The sequence below is a fragment of the Stegodyphus dumicola genome, chromosome X1 (assembly GCF_044657685.1).
Source record: "Stegodyphus dumicola isolate Sdum_Otavi_A_Nest chromosome X1, ASM4465768v1".
Classification (NCBI taxonomy): Eukaryota; Metazoa; Arthropoda; class Arachnida; order Araneae; family Eresidae; genus Stegodyphus; species Stegodyphus dumicola.
This window is the reverse complement of record NC_140780.1, coordinates 222,590,447-222,612,351: the sequence shown is the minus strand read 5'-3', so window position 1 is coordinate 222,612,351 and position 21,905 is coordinate 222,590,447. Positions and strand designations below refer to the sequence as shown.

Sequence of the window (21,905 nt, the reverse complement as noted above, 5' to 3'; positions counted from 1 at the left end):
TTAGAAAAATTTTTCTCTATTAAACAGTTCACCATTTTGAAAATCTCAAACATTTCATAGCACTTTTCTCTCCGTGACCCAGCCGTTCCAGAGGAGTTGAGGTTATAAACACACAGACACGCACAGATTTTAATATAATAATAGATTCATCATGAGGGTGTAGGTTAAGGCTACCGAATATGACTGGGTATATGAGAGTTTGCCCAAGAGGAGAGGCGATTTCGTAGAATATTTTCTAACAGAAACTGGCTCGTATTTATGACACACATGGCAATAATAATACATATCTTTTATTTAGTGGGATGCATTGTTTGTATACTTTAATGAAATTCAGGAACATTTCGGTCCTTTGCAGAATTTATGGCAAAATATTTACCGGGTACCTTGGTATTATCACAACCACCTGCAATTAGGCAATTTTTTAAATAAAAGGAATGATAATTTCAAATTCGAGAAATTTCTTTCATATCACATTAGATATATATTTTTAGTTCAATGCTCATCCTGGAAAAGTTTATAACACTATTTACAAATAGTTTTTAGTTTCTGCGGTGCATTTATTCCGCATAGCTCCCGCATGTAATTATTCGACAGTTTATAAGAATCTTACTGGCCATTTCTAACTCTTCCAAGCAAAATTTAACACTCCTTATTTCTTTACTCCAGTAATATGTAAATGTGTCCCCTGTGGCAAATGACTATTCTCAAACAAAAAAAGTACATATTGTCAAAATATAATTATACATTTATGAAGAAACTACAAGAAACAATACAGCAATCAAAATTTCACATATTACTTTTGTTTCTTTTAAAATTCCCAAACTTTTATTGCTGTAGCTTTCTCAATTAATGAGATTAAAAAAAAAAAAAAAAAACAGAAAGGTTTTGATTAAAGAGTAAAATAAGCATTAATAGTTCAAGTTTTGAAAAATGAAATGCAACTTTAAAAATTTCAGTTGAACAATGTCATTTATAATTGGCGCAACAGTCATCATGAAATTTAAAGCAGATAATATTTCCATCCGCTTATGTAAAGTAATAAAATAAAATCCAAATATTAGGTATAATATTTCAATGCAATTCGTAGTTCAGAAAATAATATACAGATCATATCCTCAGGGAATTGTTAAGACTTGAAAAGATAGCATTTAACACCTTCAAATCTCTTTTTTTCATTAATAGAAGGGAGAAAGCTGTTGTAGATGTCATAAGAAGTGTTGTAGATGTCGTAAGAAGTATGGGGGTATCCATTTGACGAAAGTGATCCCCATCCTTTACTTCACTGAGAGAGCCCTGCTGTGACCCTAATGCAACATCGCTGAGATGATAAGTATGACTAAATAACCCCTTAATCACCCCTCTTTATTTATGATTCATTCTAGAGTGTTGGAAAAACACGCTATGAAGAATGTGTCTTAGGCCCATATCACACGGCATTTGTTTCACATGAACAACTGTTTCGGACAATTTTTCTGCCTGGTTTACTATTGAAAGAAAGACACACGACGTTTTCCTTCCTTTCCACAAAAATTGCAGGTTGCTCGTTTTCAACCAATCAGCTATCAGCTTGTTTGTAATGCGGAACCAGTTTTCCCTGCGTTAACCCCAAAGCGATCTGTGGTGATTGGCTGTTGTGACAAAGCAGAAAAATTGTTCCAAACAGTTGTTCTTCCGAAACAAACCGACGTGTGATAGCAGCCTTAGGGGTTACAGTTTAGCCCACATTTTACCCCAACGAGAGTCTGCCATTACTTACAGATGCTGATGCATTTCCTGTCAACACATCTCTCACGGGGCAAATGGTGAATTGGTTAAAGGCTAAAAATTAAAAACTGGGAGATTTTATGAAAAATCAGGACAGCTAGTTGGCAACTATACTTTAATATCAATCGCAAAATTGTTTAGTAGAAACTGTAATGGAAAGTATTAAATACATAACATTCATAAATTATCTATTTGCATAAATAAAACAATCCTTCTTGCAGTTACCAATATAATGTTCTATTAATAAATTCAGTATAGATGGAATACATGAAAACCAAGGGATAATATATTCAAGAATTACAGTATTTATACACCCTCCCAAATAATATCAAAACAAATATTCATTCTCTCTCTTATAAACGAAGTTTGTTCATAATGCTATTCAAAAATTCAAGAAACCCCATTTTGAAAATAATACTAGTTTACATCCCACATTCTACAACCTTCGAAATGTTCTCCAAATAGAAAGAATGCACTCACCTATTAGTCCCATTTACATTACTGAAATACCCACTATACGTTACCTTCAGTTACCATAACAAGTAACACCTGATTATTATAATGCTAAAGATTTTCCTTTAACATTACATACAGAGGAGAATAAATAAATAATACCTATCGTGACAGAAAAGCAGAAACTGCACAAGCAGTGCAGTACAGTGTAAGCAGACATGCTGCCATGACTAAGGGCTCAAACTGAATACATGCTAAAATATGTGATATTTTTTCTACATGTTCTGTCCTATAGCTGTCAATGTCTGGAACTTGGTATTGATCTGAACCCAGTCAGGAGGAGGGTTTACTAGTCAATTTCCTCAGAGTAAAAGAAGTCCAGGAACACTGGCATTATGTAACTTTTTCATTGATAATTCCTTTTTCACTTTCAATGATGAACTGTCTTTGATCACTGTGACTTGAGATTTCCACTGGAATGATTATTTTTAACTTTTGTGTTACATGCAAAACCAATTCTTATACATTTGAAACTCCTAGCAGGGTTGCCACTCAAACAGGAGAATGAAATTCCCTGACTTTTCCAGGTTTTCCAGGTGAGTTTCAAGAAAATTCCAGTCTATCCGCGTAATGTACGTTGGCTGTGCTAAGAGGTAAATTAATTATGGTATTACTTGTATTGTGTAGCAAATTCACTTAATTATTCAACAAATCCCAGAGGACATTTATTCTTAATTATTCTTGGTATACTTTGTTTGATAATTTTGTTTAGTTTTCCACTTAATAAAATTTAAGATATATACATTGGATAACAAATGTATGTTTTATTTAATTATTACTCATGATCATCACCAGTTCAACATGAGGCTAATCCGGTCCTTATAAATCACAACGCAATGCTAAATAGTTAGGTTAGATTTTAGGTAAATTTAATTTGCGTGAGGTATGTTCTTAAAAGGCACCTTAACACTTGAAAACACAAATATAATTATAATAGTTGTTGTTTTCTCCACTGAAGATTGAGATTAGAATCTTCCCGATCTGGAATAAAATAAGGCTTTTTTTGCAGACATTCTGCAGCTAAACGAAAGAAAGAAATCTATTTTAATAAATTGAGGTATTTTATATTTATTTCGCAGCATACATAAGGAAAAAATATGTGCATTAAATTTCGTGATGGTATGTCATCATACTGCTATAATTAATTTCAGGATTATGCCAGAGAAAATTTCCTGAAATTTTGAAATATTATTTACTAATAATAAATAAATTTAGAGGGAAGAAGCAACATTAAATTATATGAATAACATACAAATAATTACTTAAAAATTGAATTAGAATAATCAACGATATTTAGGCGAATATAGTTATATTACATGGCTAGCCTAGATGACTGATTACTATTTTTTTATTTTACTGCAAAATGGCAAGGTATTTATTAAAAAGAAAAAAAAAGGTTTAAAAAGATTTTGCGGTAAAATTCTAGTATACGGTAAGGCTTTGGCACGATTTTGAAAATTGTCGCCAAGACCAAAATGACCCGTTTACTGCGCATCATGATGTCGCCAAATCCCATTATTATTCTAACCAAAGAACGTCTATGTAAAGAAGAAAACGTTCCATACAAGTAAAATGCTATTACACGCTCTTTGACAAAAAGAAATTTTTTTTACCCTGAAAATAACTAATCCATGAATTAATTTACTTGCGCCAAAAAATATTTTCTTTTCCTTTAGAGTTTAACCACTTGCGCTAAGACTAAACTTCACGGTTACGGTGCCGTGCGCTACAATATAACAAGCAGTAGTCTCATTTACGCCGCTCCGCATCTGCGAGTGCAATCCAGAGCTGTAACTCGAGAAATAAACAATCTCGTTGTTAGGCGACGTGTGCACCACGTTATTTTCATTTTTGCAATAAATGCTTATCGATGTGGTGTTCACGTCGCTCACGGTTTGAGACAAAAGCATCTCGACGTGCGTGGCACGTCTTTTTAGCGCAAGTCGTTAAAGAAATTTTAAACGATATTCATTTTATGAACTCTTGATAACATGACCTTCGAACTTCGACACCGGTTTCGAGCTTTGGCAACAGATATCAGACATGCACAGCTGTTTCCCTCTATGATGGAACGGAGCCACATCTGTTGCAGAGAGGTTTTGTTTCTTTACAATACATATTCTTTGATTCTAACCTCCATGGTACCGTATACTAGTATTAAACCCATTTTGTTTTATACGAGAACAGGTACTTTCTTTAGTTCATGCACTGCACATGCGATTCTCGAGAATACTGGAAACCAAAAGTTGCGGGAAAGTTGCTTTGCCTTTCTAAAAGACAATCAAATTGAAGCTGTGAAAATTGGCTCTATGCCAGCTACCCGAATGACACTCACGTGATACATAATTCGCCAAAAAAGTTATCTCTTCCGACGTCGGGGAAAAAATCGCTTTTTTTGGCGGGATCGTTGTATGAACTTCCCTGACTTTTCCAGATTTTGACAAAAATACTTAAATTCCCTGACTTTTCCCTGAATATTTTGGTCAATTTTCGAATTCCCTGACTTTTCCCGGTTCTCCCGGTAGCGTGGCAACCCTGTCCTAGTAAATTTCCAAACGATGCTTAGTGGCAATAATTATTTATATTCTACATGTTCAATAAAATATGCCAATAGCAGTCTTGCAGATACTATCACACAGCTTTTTTAATATTCTCTAGTACTTTGATGGTACAAAGAGGTTAAAAATAATTATTATTTTTGAAACAATTGCAATTTATTTGTCGTTAAAATATTTTTCCTAAACAAATAAGTTTCCTCAGTATTTTCGCAAACTCACAATAAAATTTAATATACTAATTTTGCATCATCACCTAAAAAAATTTTCACCACCCTGCACATTCAGACAAAATCTCAATACACAATATGCTATGGAAGCTGCTCATGGAAGCAAATGAAGCCTGGTATCCTGATACCCAACTATATTAGAAAATTGCATAAAATAAACACACACAGTTTTAACAAAAGATGCATAAAGTACAGCTACAAATTACAGAGTTTGTACACATTTCTATGCATTTAAATTAAGTATTTAAGGATTATTAACAAAACAAGAAAAAAAATAAGGTCCTTTCTCAGCAAAGGGAATTGTATAAACCAAAGCAATTATCTATACCCAAACTTCACTTTTTTAATGCCAATCTTATAATAAAATAAATCTAAGTAAGATATATTATTATTAAACATAACTGAATACTTAACTATAAATTAAATTCAAAAATATAATTAACTTTGTAAAATTTATCAGCTAATTTAGCACTGAATTACAAAATTCCTCTAAAATTTATATAATATTTATTTTACACTTATGCTGATTCTTTCTTATATGCCTTGTTTCATCATGCACTTGCTCAGTCCAGACGTTTTTGCAAATTTAGTGTCAAGTGGCAGAGATTAACCCTCTCAGCGTTACGGCCGGAAAATTCCGTATAGAAGGTTGCCTTCTACATTCATTATACATGAAAATTTCTGCTAGCTTTTAATGTATCTGATTTCAGTTTGGATGTATATTGGAAGAAAAGGAATCAAGGTACAAAATGAAAGAGTAGTTTTTTAATTAAAATCAAGAAAATATCACTTATTCATGACATTTTGAGGAACTTTGAAATTTCAGGGCTAAACTGTAACTCTCGGAGGGTTAAAAAGAGAAGTAAAAATAATAAAACCAGCATGATTCATAACAGAAGCTAGTTGCCACTACTGCTGCTAACTAATTCAGAGAAACACCAATCAGACATGAATGCTTGACACTAGCAAGATTGCTATCTGTTGAAAGTTAGTTGCACTTTGTCTGCCCCAGTTAATATCATAGCTTCACACACAGTTGCTGGAGTTACAATCCAATTAGTGTACAGTATTTAATATAAAATTCCAATAAGCCACTGAAGCACCAGAGTTCATACATTGTTTTATATTAATTAACTAAGAGATAAAAGTTGGGTTTTAGCTAATTAATTAAGCAATCATTTAAGGAATAAAGTTTTATGTTAGTTTTTAAAATTTTGTTTTGTATATTTTATGTCCATAGCAAGGATTAAGGAAAGACCATAACTCACTTTAATGCATACAGATAACTTCTAAGAGTGAACAAGTAGTTACAAATACTTATATATGTAAGTAGATAGCCGAGTCATTAGAGATTTACCTGGTCACAACTTTTGTTTTTCCTATTTCTCAAAAATATCTCTTAAAAAGCACTATTCAAATCATAATCTAAGAACATTTTACAGTTTAAAATACAGATAATTATGCATGTAATTTATGATATTAATTCTAAAATATTAGGATAATTATGTAGAAAAAGCACAAAATATGCAAGTTTCATATAACAGCACACAAATTTATGTATCTTCCCAATTTGAAAATTTTCAAGATACTTTAGCAAATTTGCATAATTTTCTTCTCTTTGTCTTTTTTGCTTCAATAAACCAATCAATATTCCCATTAGTCTCTGCTTCATCTCCTAATTTGTTAATGTTTCAGAGTATACTTTTGAAGAATAATTTTCTTTCTCTTTATGTAATTAATTTCTTTCTCTAAAGTTTTCTCAATATTTCATAATTAACACATTTTTATTATTCTAAAGAACAGCACATATTTAGAATGTATATTTCATGTTAATTTTGTTTCTTCAATAACTTGATTAATAGTATTGAAATTATAGTATGTTATAAATAGTACCACAAATGTATATGAAATAATACAAGATCTGGGCGAGCATTCGAGAATATGGCATCATAAATTTTAGAAATTAGTGAAGCAATGGGTAACACAATTTAGGACTGCAAAATTTTCAGAATTTAGGACATACACTGGGCAGAAGAATTTAGGATCCATAGAGAGCACAGCAGGTGGCAAAATGTCCTTTTGTATGGTCCAGAAAGACATGCAAGACGAATTTTCTAAACTGTCAGTTTTCAATTTATTTATGCACAAAAAAATTCCTTTCTACAGATGACAGTCCATGTGATAAGACTAGAACTATATTTGCAATCTTCCATTCTTGTGTCTAGTGAAAAGATGAGAAAACAAAAAAGAGTAAGACTTCTTCGACAAAAGCACAAAATTCAAATAACTTTGTTTCTACCATACTTCAAAAAATTTCCCATAAAATAAACTCATCAGAGATTTCCTATAACACACATTCATTATGTGTTAATACCATGAAAACATCTTTATTGGGTCACATTTTTCTAGAATCACAGGTCTGTAAATCATGCTTTCAAATCCTTCTAGATCTTCCGAGATGCAAGGTCTAACAATTATCACTGCCAACTCTGTAAAAGCTCTTACTACTACCCAGACAGCTTCTGAATAAAAAAGTCAGAAAAGAAAAGTGTAAAGGGAATTTTTAAGAGAAAACTCATGCACAGAATTTTCAGAGTCAAAATATTCTGAAGTCACCAAAATGGAAAGTAATGTCATTTAAAAATACGACACGGGAAAATAAAAAAATGTTTTATTTTAATGCTATTTCTTAATTACAATTTTAATATATTACTATTATAACAATATTTAACAATTTTGTTACACTTGTAAAAAAAAGTCAAAAATTTGAAAATATCCGGATAAAAAATTTTGAATGGAAATTGGTATTGAAATCTTCAAATGTAGTACTGCATATGAAAAGAAATCATATCTAAAAAAGGGAAAGGAGTTTTTGATGTAATAATTTACTAAAATTCTAAAAAAATTAATAATTTTGAAATGTTTTAATAAAGGTAGGGGCCTTGTGCCGAATTAAGTAGAAAATAATTCAAATGATAACCAAATATATATTTGTTAATGAATCAAAAAACATTGTTAATTAACCTTCAAAATGGCAATTACAAAAAACAGAGAAAAACGTCAGATGAATAAAAGTATGTATCTTTTAACAATTTGGGCAGAAATCGAGGACTTTTAAGCATTGTACGAACCCTGAAATTAGAAGCAAACTCTCAACATGTCAAGTAAATATGCACCGCATTACAAATGCATAGGTAGTGTTTTACGCGTAACTATGAAAGCTCATGTAAAAGTAAATAAACTTATGCATCAGAAAATATATAAATTATCCACATGGAAAATAAGTTTATGTTTCTTTCTCTGCTCCATCCCCCCCATCAAAATTAAAGAGCCTCATCAGTTTTATTGCTGCTGATAATATGTCAAAAAAGTCCTTAAAAATTAAAGCAGCATTCAGCAGAAAACAGTATCTATACTGGTGTGCAAAATCAAGGATGAACATGCAGAATTCATAAAAATATCACTTAGGATATTTTCTAAGGTCCATTAGAATAGGATGTGCACATGCACAGCATGACGTGGTAAATGCATTGAAAGAGCACAAAGCATAACGATGGCATAAGTTCAACATTTCAAAACTCCTGCAGAGCACATAAGTCTGAGGTATATTTAGTTGTTGCTGCAGTGTGACTGATTATGTTATAGAAATACTCTAGACATCACCAGGACAGCTTTCTCCAAGGTTGAACCATTGGAAAGATAAAGGATGGTCAAAATGTGATGAGCATCACTGAGGATTTTAAATGTTGCACACAGCGCTGCATTATAAATGTGAACATTATGAACGACAGAAATAACAGTCAAAAATTTTTAATTTGACAAAACGTCATTCAGCATAGCTATAGTAGTGGCAAGATTTAGCAAGATTTAGTAGTGGCTGTTTATTTACAGCCACAGCAACAGATGATCTGTACCTTATACCAGTGGTCTCAAATTTGCAGCCTGCAGAAGCATTTCAATTACATATTTGTTGTAAGTTGTTGAAAAGATTTCAAAATATTAGTTATTTGAAGTCCGAGTTTATATTATATTCATTTTCATTAAAAATTAACATGAATAATGCAGAAGAAAATCAATAAATGAAGCTAAGTAATTCACAATATGATATAAGTCTTATTCAAAGATACATATTCGATTAACTTATCCCATCTGATCAATTTTTCTATGAAAATTTAGAAAGTTTTCATAGAAATCGCTTATGTTTTATTGTTTCGTTTATTTTTAATTTAAAGTACATTACATGATGATTAATTAAGCCTGCTAGAATTATTTGAAAGAAATGTCAGTCTATAAATTTGATTTTCTTTCCCTACTGCAGTATTATTATTATTGTTTAAGCATGTTTTGATAAATATTTAGTAAGCTAAATTTAAGATTTTTTTTTAATTTTAGCAATAAAATTTATATCGTAAAAAAAAAATCTGGACCATCAACTGTCTTTAGATTGTGCATTCCACTCACAACTCATCTGAGACCACTATGACAGCCTATTTTATTGGTCAGCTGAGACTCGGCATAAATTGGAAAGTACATGAAATGTACTATTAGTGGGTAACAAATATCACACAGCCAACAGGTTTCTTCCCCCTTTTATTTAAAAAACTTTGCACCACTGACACCCACCCATCGGAGATGACATTTTCTATAGCGCATGAAAACACTTAGTTTCTTTAAGAATGAGAGCAAATTCAGTCTTGCAATTTAGATCTAAAGCCTATGGATGTGCACTATTCAAGAATTTAAAAAATATTTTAGCATAAAATCTGCTTTGTAGAGCATCGCAAGATTGTGGGAGGGCGTGTCTCCAGATACTTTAAAAAATGATTGGCATAATTTATGGCCAGCTGTCATATTTCGTGGTGAAGATGATAAATATTATAGCCATGAATGAGAAGGTTTTCGGATATTGCAGACCAAAAGAGAAATTTTTCAATTAATGGATTTTGTACAGAAATGTTTAAGAGTGGTAATAAATGAGGATGATATAACAGAAATTTTCATTGCGATGACAATGCTTCACTCATCAATTAATGGATGGCGAAATCTGTAGTATTGTTATGGATCCAGAAAATACCGCTACCGATAGTGAAGAAAGGAACAGAGGTTATTGAAAACGAAAAAATTTAATTTGACAAGTTAGTCGGAATTCTCCACACAGCAATTACAGGACTTGAACAATCGAACTTTGTAACTGAACAAGAAATTATGTCTGTCTACAGAATTAAAGAGAAAATATTGGCACAAAAAAGCAACTTAAACAACTTACACTGAAAGAAATGTTTAACTTTCTGAAGCTGGCTGGTACAGCAGTTGTACCAGGAGAATGACTTTCTCAGACGCCAGCATTGGTACAACTGTCGTACCATCCATGCCCTTCCTATTTTAGAGAATCGCCTATCTGTAGATCTCTGGGTGGTCCATTGTCGCTGCTCAGAGTAGCCGCTGGCTACGCATTATTTCCCTCTTCTTATCAGTTTGGCTACATTTTGGCAAAAACCGCAGGTTTCGTCTCGTGCCAATATACTTGAAAATCAAATAGAGGCCATCTCTCTCTCAATCTGTCTCATAAATGCTAATTTAATGCTAAATTTTTTAGTACTGACTTTTGCTATGATTAAAACGTCAGCGATTTTGCACGCTCTTTAAGCTTAGCATATTTAATGTTTTTTAATCATAGGAAATAAGAATAGATTAATATTTTAGATTTAATGCCCTTCTAGAAAATAGGTATAACCGCTTTTTTCGTTTACTTCCTTTTCATACTTATGAATAATAAGATTTTATTTTGACATTTTTTTGTGGAGTGCATAAAACCCTTAAGAACTGTTAACTCTTTCAAAGTGCTTCTATTATGTAGGCAATTTTGTCTGATTTATCAGAAGATAAATAAGAGACAATTGTATGCATAATAGTTTTTGTGATTTTCATTCATTCAGTGATTGCTTTCAATGATTTTCATTGATTGTAAATTAAATAAAATCAATTTATCTTTAAACCCTCTTTTAGGATGAGATCTGCCAAAAAGTATTTAAATATCAGTAAAGCTCACGTTACTTCTAAATTGAATCAAAACATCAGTTACATTGTATAAAATTTCGGCCAGTTTTATTTGCTGAAATTCTTATACTCCTCAAGAGATAAAGGGAATTCAGACAAGTTAATAAAAAAATATCTTTAAAAAAGGTTGTTATTTTGTCTGTAATAAGGTGTATGCCAATTTACTATTAAATGTATGAAATTAGGATTGGATTACGGAAAAGCACGCGAACGCTATCTGCTTAAGGGGATGGATGCCTTCGTGTAAACCTTTTTAAGAGAAAATTGCTCGCATTTACGTCCCTGTTGGAAAACTCCACATGTAATCAACCCGTTCTTCGGGTTTGATTGGATTAATTTTGTTCGCTTATTGAATTACATCAAAGCACACAACAATTACCTGTATACAGGGAGTTATGCCTTCGCGGAGGACTTTCTAAGAGAAGCTGGCTTGCATTTACGTTACACAAAAACCATGAATCCAACTATTTAGCCGGGATTCAAACCCAAGCGAGCTACAAGTGTTAAGCCACCTTTACCGCTCTACTGAAGAGCCCGTAAAAATATTGATAAAGGAAAAGTATTGAAATAACCGGTTTAATTTACTAACCTATATTTGCATCCCATTGATAATTTCTTCATCAGGCTTGTTAACCCTTCCTACAGTCTTAAATCTTGATAATCTGATATGCATTATACTGATTTCAAACACAATTGCACATCACTGTAGCTCCTTGCAAAATGTTATATATGGCAGGAAATTGGGAAGCAAAACTTTGCACGCATAACTGACTCCTATGTGACTAAAATCCTTAGAAAACCACTTTTTAGACGATATTGTTTAAAAGATGTATTATAGATATAATAAGACACTATTTTTGCACAATCAGTAACAGGCCATGAAATGCCATACGAATCAGAAATGCTTTTCTTTTATCAAGAAACACCATACAGCATTAAAACGATTAAAAATTCATATACTTACCAAATACTTTCAACAATTGTTCATCACAGATTGCATACCTCTTATTAGATGGATCCTGCATAAAAAAATAGAAGCAAAATTATGAAAGCGCACAAGATTCAGCTGAATTATTATATATATATTTATTTAAAAACTTACGAACAAATTTCTTTCTTTTACAATACCCCACATTTTTTTCACAACATCAGGGCGAGCCATCTGCAAGGCATTAAAAATAAGAGATGAATATTTTTGTTACCATTAAAGGTAATGAAATTAATAATGCTGAATGAATAATTTGTTTAATTTTTAAATGCTATCTAAAATTAAGGGGGGGGAATGAAAGTTTGGTATACAGTTATAACATTTATAAGAAAACTTATTATTTAAAAGCACACAACACATAACAAGGTACTTCCAGTGTGAATGAACTCTCAACCTGCCAAACAGCCCAGCAAGCTATTACATCACTACACACACCGGTTGTTGGCATGAGTGATTTTGCACATTTAAAACAGCACAAGAAAATTTTAATGCTTTTTTTTACAACTGCTAGCATTATTAAATCTTAGTAAAAAAGAAAAAAGATGCAGTATTATCAGACTGACTGAAATGTAATGCAAGATTCAGAGAAGTAGCTTGATATGACAAGACAAAAATCAATGACGTCTGCCCATGTTTCAGGTAAATTTTTTATGGCCTCCTTTTCTAACAATTCTTTTGGTTATGCATTAAAATGATCATTTATTACATGTCTGACCTTCTGTTCACTATGAAAATTTTTGACAACAAACCTGCTGGATTGACCTAAACAGGTAATAACAGGAGGCAATAAACTCTAGACTTCAGGCAAATGAGTGTGAATCCCATTATCTAGCTCCTGTCATTCTAGCAGTAAGGATTTAAGTTTTCCTACTGAAAAGTCGCATCACATCTGTTGAGTAATGGCAATTTGCCTCATGGTAAAATCCATATTAAACATTCGGTAATGAGCAACACGCCAGCCACTGATGAATAGTTAACTTCTATAAGTGTAGATTGCAAAACAGTAGCAAATTGAAATGTATGGATATCTAACCCTAAACTAATTTGCACATGCTCAGCGATACCATAATCAAAACCTCAGTACTGTGAAGCTTTCCTAAAATTCGAACTTTTAAATCTTGCAAAAACATGCAGAAGATTCCCGTACAGTCCTCAAACTGGTCAAAAACATTTCATTGTTACTACAGAGGTTCTCATTTTAACTCCATCATATTCTCATCCAGTCACTGTAAAAAATCATTTTTCATCACGAGTTTAAAATTGAAAAACACAGGGTTATACATTAAAAAGTGTCAACTTAACAATAAATGGTAATTGGTAATAGGGACACAGCCGCCATCCAACTAGCTGAAACTATGTACAGACATAAGGTTCCCAGTGGCTTGCCTAGCCGGACCACGAGATTTAAAAAAATTAAAACAAAACAGTACAAACTTAAAAAGATGACTGATGATTATAAACTCATCAGATGTAATATCTACAAAAAAGAATGACAATAATAACTCAAACCAAGATTCCAAATTCAGTCTTTCTGCTATTTATCTTCCTAATAATTTTCTCTGCCACTGCCTTTAATTTTGTGTAATTTTTAAAATCAGTTTCCAGGTCGAATTGATGATTTCGCAGAATATTCTTAGTTGCTAGACAGATCTTAACAAAGTGAACACAACTGTCCATAATCTTATGAAATTTACTTTTTTCATTTTCTTAAAGTTTAAATAAATAAGCTGGGAATCATCCATGGCCAGTAAGAATCTTATTTCTGTCAATATTATGCCATATTCACATCTTATTAATCTCAATATTTCTCACGTAGTCATTGATCTTTTCAGATGATTTCCAGCCTTTTTTCCAATGTTTATTAATTTCTCATTTCATCAATATAGTAAATCTTCTCAAATACAATACGTCAAAGTAATACATGTATTGTATTCACGAAGTTTATGCAACAGTAAATGGGTAGATTATTATTTAAACTTTTGTAAAGGATACAGCTATCTGCATGGTATGCTTGCTTTAAAAAAAATATAAGTTCTTTAAGAAAATATATATTGTAAAGCATTATGGAACCAAACACTTTTTAAAAGTCAGATAATGGTAAAGGAGATCATATCTAAAGAAGTCTCAGCTATTAGCAACACGTTTAGAGGAGCTTCTTTAAAAACAACAGTTTGAGAGCTACATTGTAAATCAAATTTGGGCACAAATAAAGAAATCGTTATCTTGAAGACCAAAGAATTAAAAAAAAATTTTACAACCCATAAAAGAGAATGATTTTCCAGATAAAAAATATGACAGTGAAAATATGCTAATGAAACAACCTGAAAAATGAATGACCTTTGAAAAAACACTGAAAATATTTTGAAAGAGCAACTTATGTACAGAATGGACTAATTGCAGATGAAAATTATGGTATTAACAGTAAAGTGTGTCTTGCTGTCTTTTAAAGATGTATGGATTTCAGAATGAATATTACTGAAGAGTTCCTTAGAATGAGTCCTTAGTTCCATTACAAGGGACTATTACAAAAGAAGACATCAGGAATTGGAAACTATTTTGTGATAATTAAATATTCAAACTCAAAATATCATCAGAATAGCAAAAAATGGAGTGCTGGCCACGTCTAAAATGAATATTTGTTTCATAAGTCTAACCAGGGATACAAAGACGTCTTTCGGATATCAAATCATCACTTTTCACGGCATTTTGGACAAAGAGAAGGTTTTGAAAATGTCAGGTGCTGTCCAAGAAAACAGAATGCATGTCAATTTCATTGAATCTAACATGCAGAATCATAAAACATTTCATAAATTTTAAAAATGGAAAGCATGTATGATAAGCTTGTTTTTAACACAAAGGAAGCTACAGTAAAATGTTAAAACCTATACACGTTAAAAAAGAAAATTAAATTTGTCCTGGGTATGAAAAAATATCCCTTTACAAGGTCTCAAGCTGATGAAAATTAAGTGCATCTTCACATTTCATACCAATAACACTGAATATTTGAATAAATTAACTATGTCTTTAAAGATCAAATTTATGAGATGTTACAAACAATAATAGCTTTTGAAAGTAAATCGAAAATTTGAAAAGGTCAACTTGAATCCAACAATATGACACAGAATTCAATTAAAAAGAAAAATCCTATGACATGGAACAAAATGCAAATGAAATTCAAAGGCTTTAATGGGAATTTGGTTTTCATTTTAAAATTAATACTGGTAATTTTTCAATATGCTTACTTTTAATGCTAAAAAAGTATCGGTTTTTCAAATGGAATAAATTATTTCTGAATTCAGAAATAAGTTTCAAAATATATATTATTGTAGTAAAAGTATCAAATTTTTGCAAGAATTATTTTTCATTTAAAAGAATTACTTTGTTGGTTAATCATGCTAGGCAGATATTAAGCTCATTTGATAGCAAATATTATTGTAAGCAACTGTTTTCAAAAATAGAAAATATAAAAGTGATCAATGAATCAGGCTTGATGATGCATGACTAAGAAAATTCTTTTTTAAGTGGCTATCTCTTGAATACCAGCAGATGGTGAAAAACTATTTTCCAAGGAACAATGGCAAATATCTCACTGAAAATCAGACTGCAATATTTTTGAATATTATGCAATATTTGGACTTTTGTTTACTCTCCATCTCTTATATATTACTCTCCGTCTCTTCTGTACTTACGTCTTTAAAAATGCTCATTTCTCATATTTTTCACTTCATAATTTTAAACCAATAATCTCATTTAAACTTTAATTCCAGCATTTATTTTTATTTGCTTTTAAAATAAAATAAAAAAAAGACTACATATTATATTTTTGAATTTTTAATAGTCCTCCAAAAAAAACTGCTCTTTGATGGCATAACTGGCAACAACAGATGTCTGCATTAATGATTTTATTATTTTCTAACTGCTCAAAATGAACCAAATTTTCCATTATTATTATTATAAGGGCACAGCCCTGATCCTCCTAGCTAGGCGTATGATAAAAAAATGGGACATGTCAGAATATATATATATATATATAAGAGGGGGAAAAACATAAAAAGTCCAAAATCTGAATCTCAGTACTGAATTCCAAATCTATCTTAGTTCGTATATATAATATTCATAATTGTCTCTGCAAAAACTTTCAAATTTGAATAGTTCCTTTTAAAAATCTTCCTTAAAATTCTTTCTGTATTTCTTTCCAAACTTTCCATATTCCCCTCCCACATATGCACAGCAAAAACCCTCTTTCACCGCACTCATGGTTTTCTGAGACACATGGCTTCTCTAGTGGACTTAACCAAAGCATATTTTTAACATCTCCGAACAAAATTCACTTCGTGAAAAGCTCTACTTCATTTCTTTAAAGACAGAAGTACAAACTCTTACTCATTGCTGAAAGTTTTTAGCCATGAATTCTAAGTGGAACACCAGCATAAGAACATTTCTCAATTCAGTTTATGTGATCTATTGCTATCTTTAAAACTAGGGCCAGTAAAGATACTTTCACTCTTTCTTTACTAGTTTCCTAACTAGCAGTTTGTGAATAAAACCCAGAGATTTTTTTTCCCTTCAGCAATTTAATAATTATGAGATACCTATACCTTGTAACTCGGTGATTCTCAACCTTTTTTGTCCAGTGCGTACCTTTCACCATTGCTAGATGATCATTTTCCCTTTCCAAAACTTGAAAAACATGCAAATTTATTTAAAATTAGAGTTTTTAAATGCTTTAAAATCATGATCAAAATGATACGTGGAACTGACTATCAGAAACTAGTCATTTTCCAGCTTTTTTTATCGCATTTAGTCACGGACTACGTTCCTTGAGTAGAAACATACTATATTAACGTTTTCTATTATGCATATTTTCGCACTTCATCTATAAACATGAATAGTATATTTTTATTATATTGTACTTCATATTCTATATTTCACTATTATAGCATTATGTCATCTTTTTTGTATATATTGTAAATATTACAATTTGTAATCATGACTTCGTCACTGGGGACATACTCTGTAGCATTTCGTGTTAGCGAGATGTGCTTCAATCAGCCAATCAGCAAGAGAACATCACCTGTTCTGTTTGCATCACATCTGTAACTAGCAAAGAGGCTGTAACCAAAAGAGACACTCCTGTCTCGCAGCCTCTTTTGGCAGGCGTTGCTGGAGGAAAAGGACCCCTATGCAATGCTCCCAGTATAAGCCTCATTCCTGCATATATAATAAAATATATTTTATATCAAATGCTGTTTCATTCATATCCATGAGTCAGATAAACCAACAGCACTTTTAATCGCAACCTCCTTCAATGGTAACCACCCTTCAACAGTTTTAGCAAAGGGTATGTGGTCAGCCTTACCTATATTAAGTATTTAGTTTACAAAAATAAAAAACTACTTTTATTCAAATTTTCATATTTATCAATATTTTCTATACTTTTCCTGTTTAATTTATAAAGCATTTAAAAACTCTAATTTTAAATAAATTTGCATGTTTTTCAAGTTTTGGAAAGGGAAAATGATCATCTAGCAATGGTGAAAGGTACGCACTGGACAAAAAAGGTTGAGAATCACAGAGTTTCAAGGTATAGGTATCTCATAATTATTAAATTGCTGAAGGGAAAAAAAATCTCTGGGTTTTATTCACAAACTGCTGGTTAGGAAACTTCCTTTCTTCTCATCTCAGAATTTTCTTCAGAGCTGTTATTACAGTAAAGGCAGAATTATCCAGCATTAAACTACCTAGAAAGCTCAAGTAACCAGATAATTTAACTTTCAAAAAAATTACCCCCTCCCAATATTTTCATAACAGATTTGTAATGACATTATAAAGCTATCAATATTTTGAAAGTCTATACATTGTCAGCAAACAGTGTGATTTAACACCAATAATGGATAAGCATGATGTGACAACAAAATCATATGAATTTTGTCTTCATTTAATGTTAATTCCATTACTTCTTGATGAGCTGCTTTAATTTTTGAAAGAGAGGACATTTCTATTTTTTCCTCATACTTTGAAAAAATGAGTAATATTTAGAATTGCATTAAGTGGAATATTTTCAAATTTATAGGATCCAGGCATCAAGAAAAAGCCACAACATGCAACTTTGAAAACAGATAAACAATGGTAATGTAATGTGAAAAATTATGGTACAACCAATTTGAGTTTTCTAACATGCTCTACCTGTAATTTGAATCTCTTTATTATCTAACCAAATAAAGATCAATCTGTTCATTCTACCAGAATGGCTGGTGAACATCAACTTTCATGTTTGGCAGGATTTCATAACAACCAAAATATGTTGACTTTTATGACTAAAATGCTTTCCCCCATTTGAAATCATACAAAAATTTAAATGTAGACTCTTGCTATTCAAGCTAGTAACAAACAAAATTACCGTTTTTATAATTTTATATTGGAAATTTTTCCCATACATTTGGCTTTTTTCAACATAAATTTCATTTTTTTACATGTTCAACTATCCAGAATTTGGCATTTCCCAAGCTTACCAAGACAGTCATGCCTTTACTGTATGCAAGAAAATATTAAGGAGGGAACTTTTCCTTTGTCATGCGATTAAAAAAAAGAATCCTCTGTGGATCCCAAACATTTAAACCATATAAAGAAAAACATCCTCCATAAGCCACAAAGATTAAGTTCTGATTCAGACAGCTAATTGACTGAAATATGAATAATCAAATTTTTTCAAAAGCGAAAAAGGTCGCATCTTTCTTTCAATACTGAATTCTACAGAAAATTATTTGAAACAAAGGGATGTGTAACTGCTTTAAGAGTTCTGAACTCCTTTGCCCAACGTCACAATTCCCCCCCCCCAATGGCAGACTGTGAAGAGTTACAGTTTTGTAACAGAGTACATTAATCTATACTATGGCCATATGTGGTGGTCTCCTTATTATGCAGGCACCTAATAGGTGGGCCACCATTGCCTCCTTTGAAGGGACGGACAGTTACAACCATGTCTTCTCTGGGATTTGAACCCAAGCCCTTTTGTATGCAGTCAGGCTCCCCTAACCCCTATACCGTCTGGGAAGCACATCACAAAAATTTGAAACAAGAATTTATCTGTACTTACTATTGTGCTATTTTTATCTAATGTTTCGTTAGCATGCTCAGGGCTCACTGGAGAACATTCTCTAAAGGAGTGAAATCAGTTCTGACAACATTCAAAGTCGTAAGGAAATAAAACTTGTATACCAGGAATAAGCCTGGAGACACCTCTATCAATGCCGAAGCACACAATGTTCGAGAGGTTGCATCGGTCTCTGTGTGAAAACAGGTCATTTGAAGCCACCTCTGACGCTAGGAGTGGGACAAGAAGTGCACAACAACCTCGCATTGAAGAATCCATCTTGAACATTGTGCATGAATTACCTCAGACAAGTACAACAGCTACTACATGTCGTCTGCAGCTGAATTATTCCATCGTTTGGAGAGTACTGCATGAAAATGGTTTGTACCCATACCATTTGCACAGTCCAAGCCTTGCAACAGACAGATTACCCTCTTCAAGTTCATTTCTGTCATTGGTTCTAGCAGCAGTGTGCGGCGCAGGCGGATTTCCCATCGAATGTGCTATTCACGGACGAGGCAACTTCCCCACACAGAATGGCATCTTCAATAGCCACAACATGCACGTGTTGGCAACTCATAATCCACACAACACATGTCCACATGGCATTCCAAACCCGCTTCTCCGTGAATGTGTGGGCGGGTATTGTTAACGCCTACCTCATAGGCCCATACCTCTTACCTGCATTTTGTACATAAACACACTTTTCTCTCGTGTTGTTTTTTTGCGTTCCTGCCTTAACCCGTCACTTTAGACCCTACATTCCTAAAAAAAATGCATGTTTTAGTATGCTCCATCACCCCTCCAAGTTCGTCCCATGATCTATGAAACAGCCTGTATAGTCGGCTTAACTTTGCAGTAACAAGGTTTCTACATGTTTCTGTACATAGAAATTAAGTACTTTTAAGGACCATTAATGAAATAATTAAGGGTCTATGAGCAAATGGAAACTGAATAAATTCAGTTAAAATATCTATGATTGAACTTCACTTTTGTAATACCATCCTAAATATAAAATAGGTCCGTAAGAAGGATGCATTATTATAAGCATAACTTAACATAATTATTTACTAATAAGTTTGAGAATAAAACTATGAAATTTATCAAGTAGCATTAAATAATTTACACTTATAATAGTTGCACATATTTCAAAGAAGATAAGTGACACTATCTTCACTTTTACTAACAGTTAGCTTTATGTCGATTTTTTTTTTTTAAATGTCTTACTTTTTGTCTTTTTTAGTCTAGAGGTTCAGTAAATCGCAGGTAGATTTTATGTCAAGCAGCACAGGTTAAAATGAGAAGTAATAACCGTGAAGATTCATAACAAAAGACTGTATGTTGTTACCATTGCTGCTTGCCTAGAGACCTGCTGACCAGAACAACCCTGAAAGGCCTGATGTAGGCATGTTTTCAAAGTTAATTGGGCTTTGTCTAAAGCAGTTAGTGTTGTAGCTTCATTTAGAGTTCCAGAGATTGTAACCCAGTTAACCACTTGCGCTATGACTAAACTTCACGGTCACGGTGCCAAGTGCTACAATATAACAAGTGGTAAAGTGTCTCATTTACGCCGCTCTGCGTCTGCGAGTGCAATCCAGAGCTATAACTCTAGAAATAAACAATCTCGTTAGGCAATGTGTGCACCACGTTATTTTCATTTTTGGGCGCGGTTTCAGACAATGCATCTCGACATGCGTGGCATGTCTTTTTAGCACAAGTGGTTAATGTACATTAAGGTTCCATACACTCCCAAAACCTCAGTTTAAAAAATGTCTAGGTGGTTTGCATTCTGGTTTAGGAATCGGAAATTATAGTAAAGGTTGAAATTAAAACAACTGGGTAATTTACATAATAATAACTGTACATATCTTTGAAGAATAATTTTTTTTTTCTCTATGAATTCAGTTTCTTTCTTCAACACATTTCCTTTTCCTTTCAGAATTTTTGGATTTAATTAAAGATTTCTGATATTCTAGAAAAACTAATTGCATTTGGAACGGATAGAGAAAAAGCTGTTAATTTCATTTCTTTAGTAATATGAACATTGAGAAGAAATATGAAATATATATGGTAAGGGCCGGTTACAGAGCAGGTGTGGCAGAATTTGTAGAATTTAGTGACACACCGAGCAACAAAAATCTAGAAATGGCAAAACTTTTAGAATTTGGAGCAGGTATTGGAAGCGGAATTCAGAAAGGCACTAAGTAGCTGAATTTAGGATCCACAGAGATTGCACCAGGTGGGAAAATGCCTAGTACACCCATGTGTATGATGCATTAAGACATATTAGATGAATCTTTTAAATTGTTAGTTTTCAATTTCTTTATTAATAAAAAATTCCTTTCTATAATGCCTGTCCATACGTTAAGATTATAAGAATTTTTGATATTTTCCATGCTTGTGTCTAATGAAAAGTAGAGAAAATAAAGGTAAGATAAATATGTTAAGAAAAAGATTCTAGTATCACAAGTGAAACATTCAAATATTATGTTTTCATTATTTTTCCAGACTTCTCCAAAAAGTAATAAATACATCGCAAACTTTCTGTAAAACACATCCATTATGTGCTCATACCATGGAGACATTTTTCATTTTGTCACATTTTTATGGAATATGCTAGAAGCATGGGTCTATAAATCTTACTTTCAAATCCTTTCCAAGCTGCAATGTTTAAAATTCTAAAGAAAAATTACCCGTACCAATTC

At 32.3% G+C, this 21,905-nt stretch overlaps 1 protein-coding gene across 4 annotated transcripts in view; it reads right to left on the bottom strand.

The window, feature by feature from the left end:
• Positions 1 to 21,905, bottom strand: part of Non2 (upstream activation factor subunit spp27 homolog Non2) — a 105,538-nt gene that overhangs the window by 4,864 nt on the left and 78,769 nt on the right. For all 4 annotated transcript variants that reach the window (XM_085808585.1, XM_085808583.1, XM_085808582.1 and 1 more), the window contains 2 exons: positions 12,222 to 12,281; positions 12,084 to 12,138 (listed from right to left, as the gene is read on the bottom strand). In XM_085808585.1, coding sequence (XP_085664711.1) covers positions 12,084 to 12,138; positions 12,222 to 12,281 — 115 coding nt within the window. The remainder of the gene's footprint in view (positions 1 to 12,083; positions 12,139 to 12,221; positions 12,282 to 21,905) is intronic.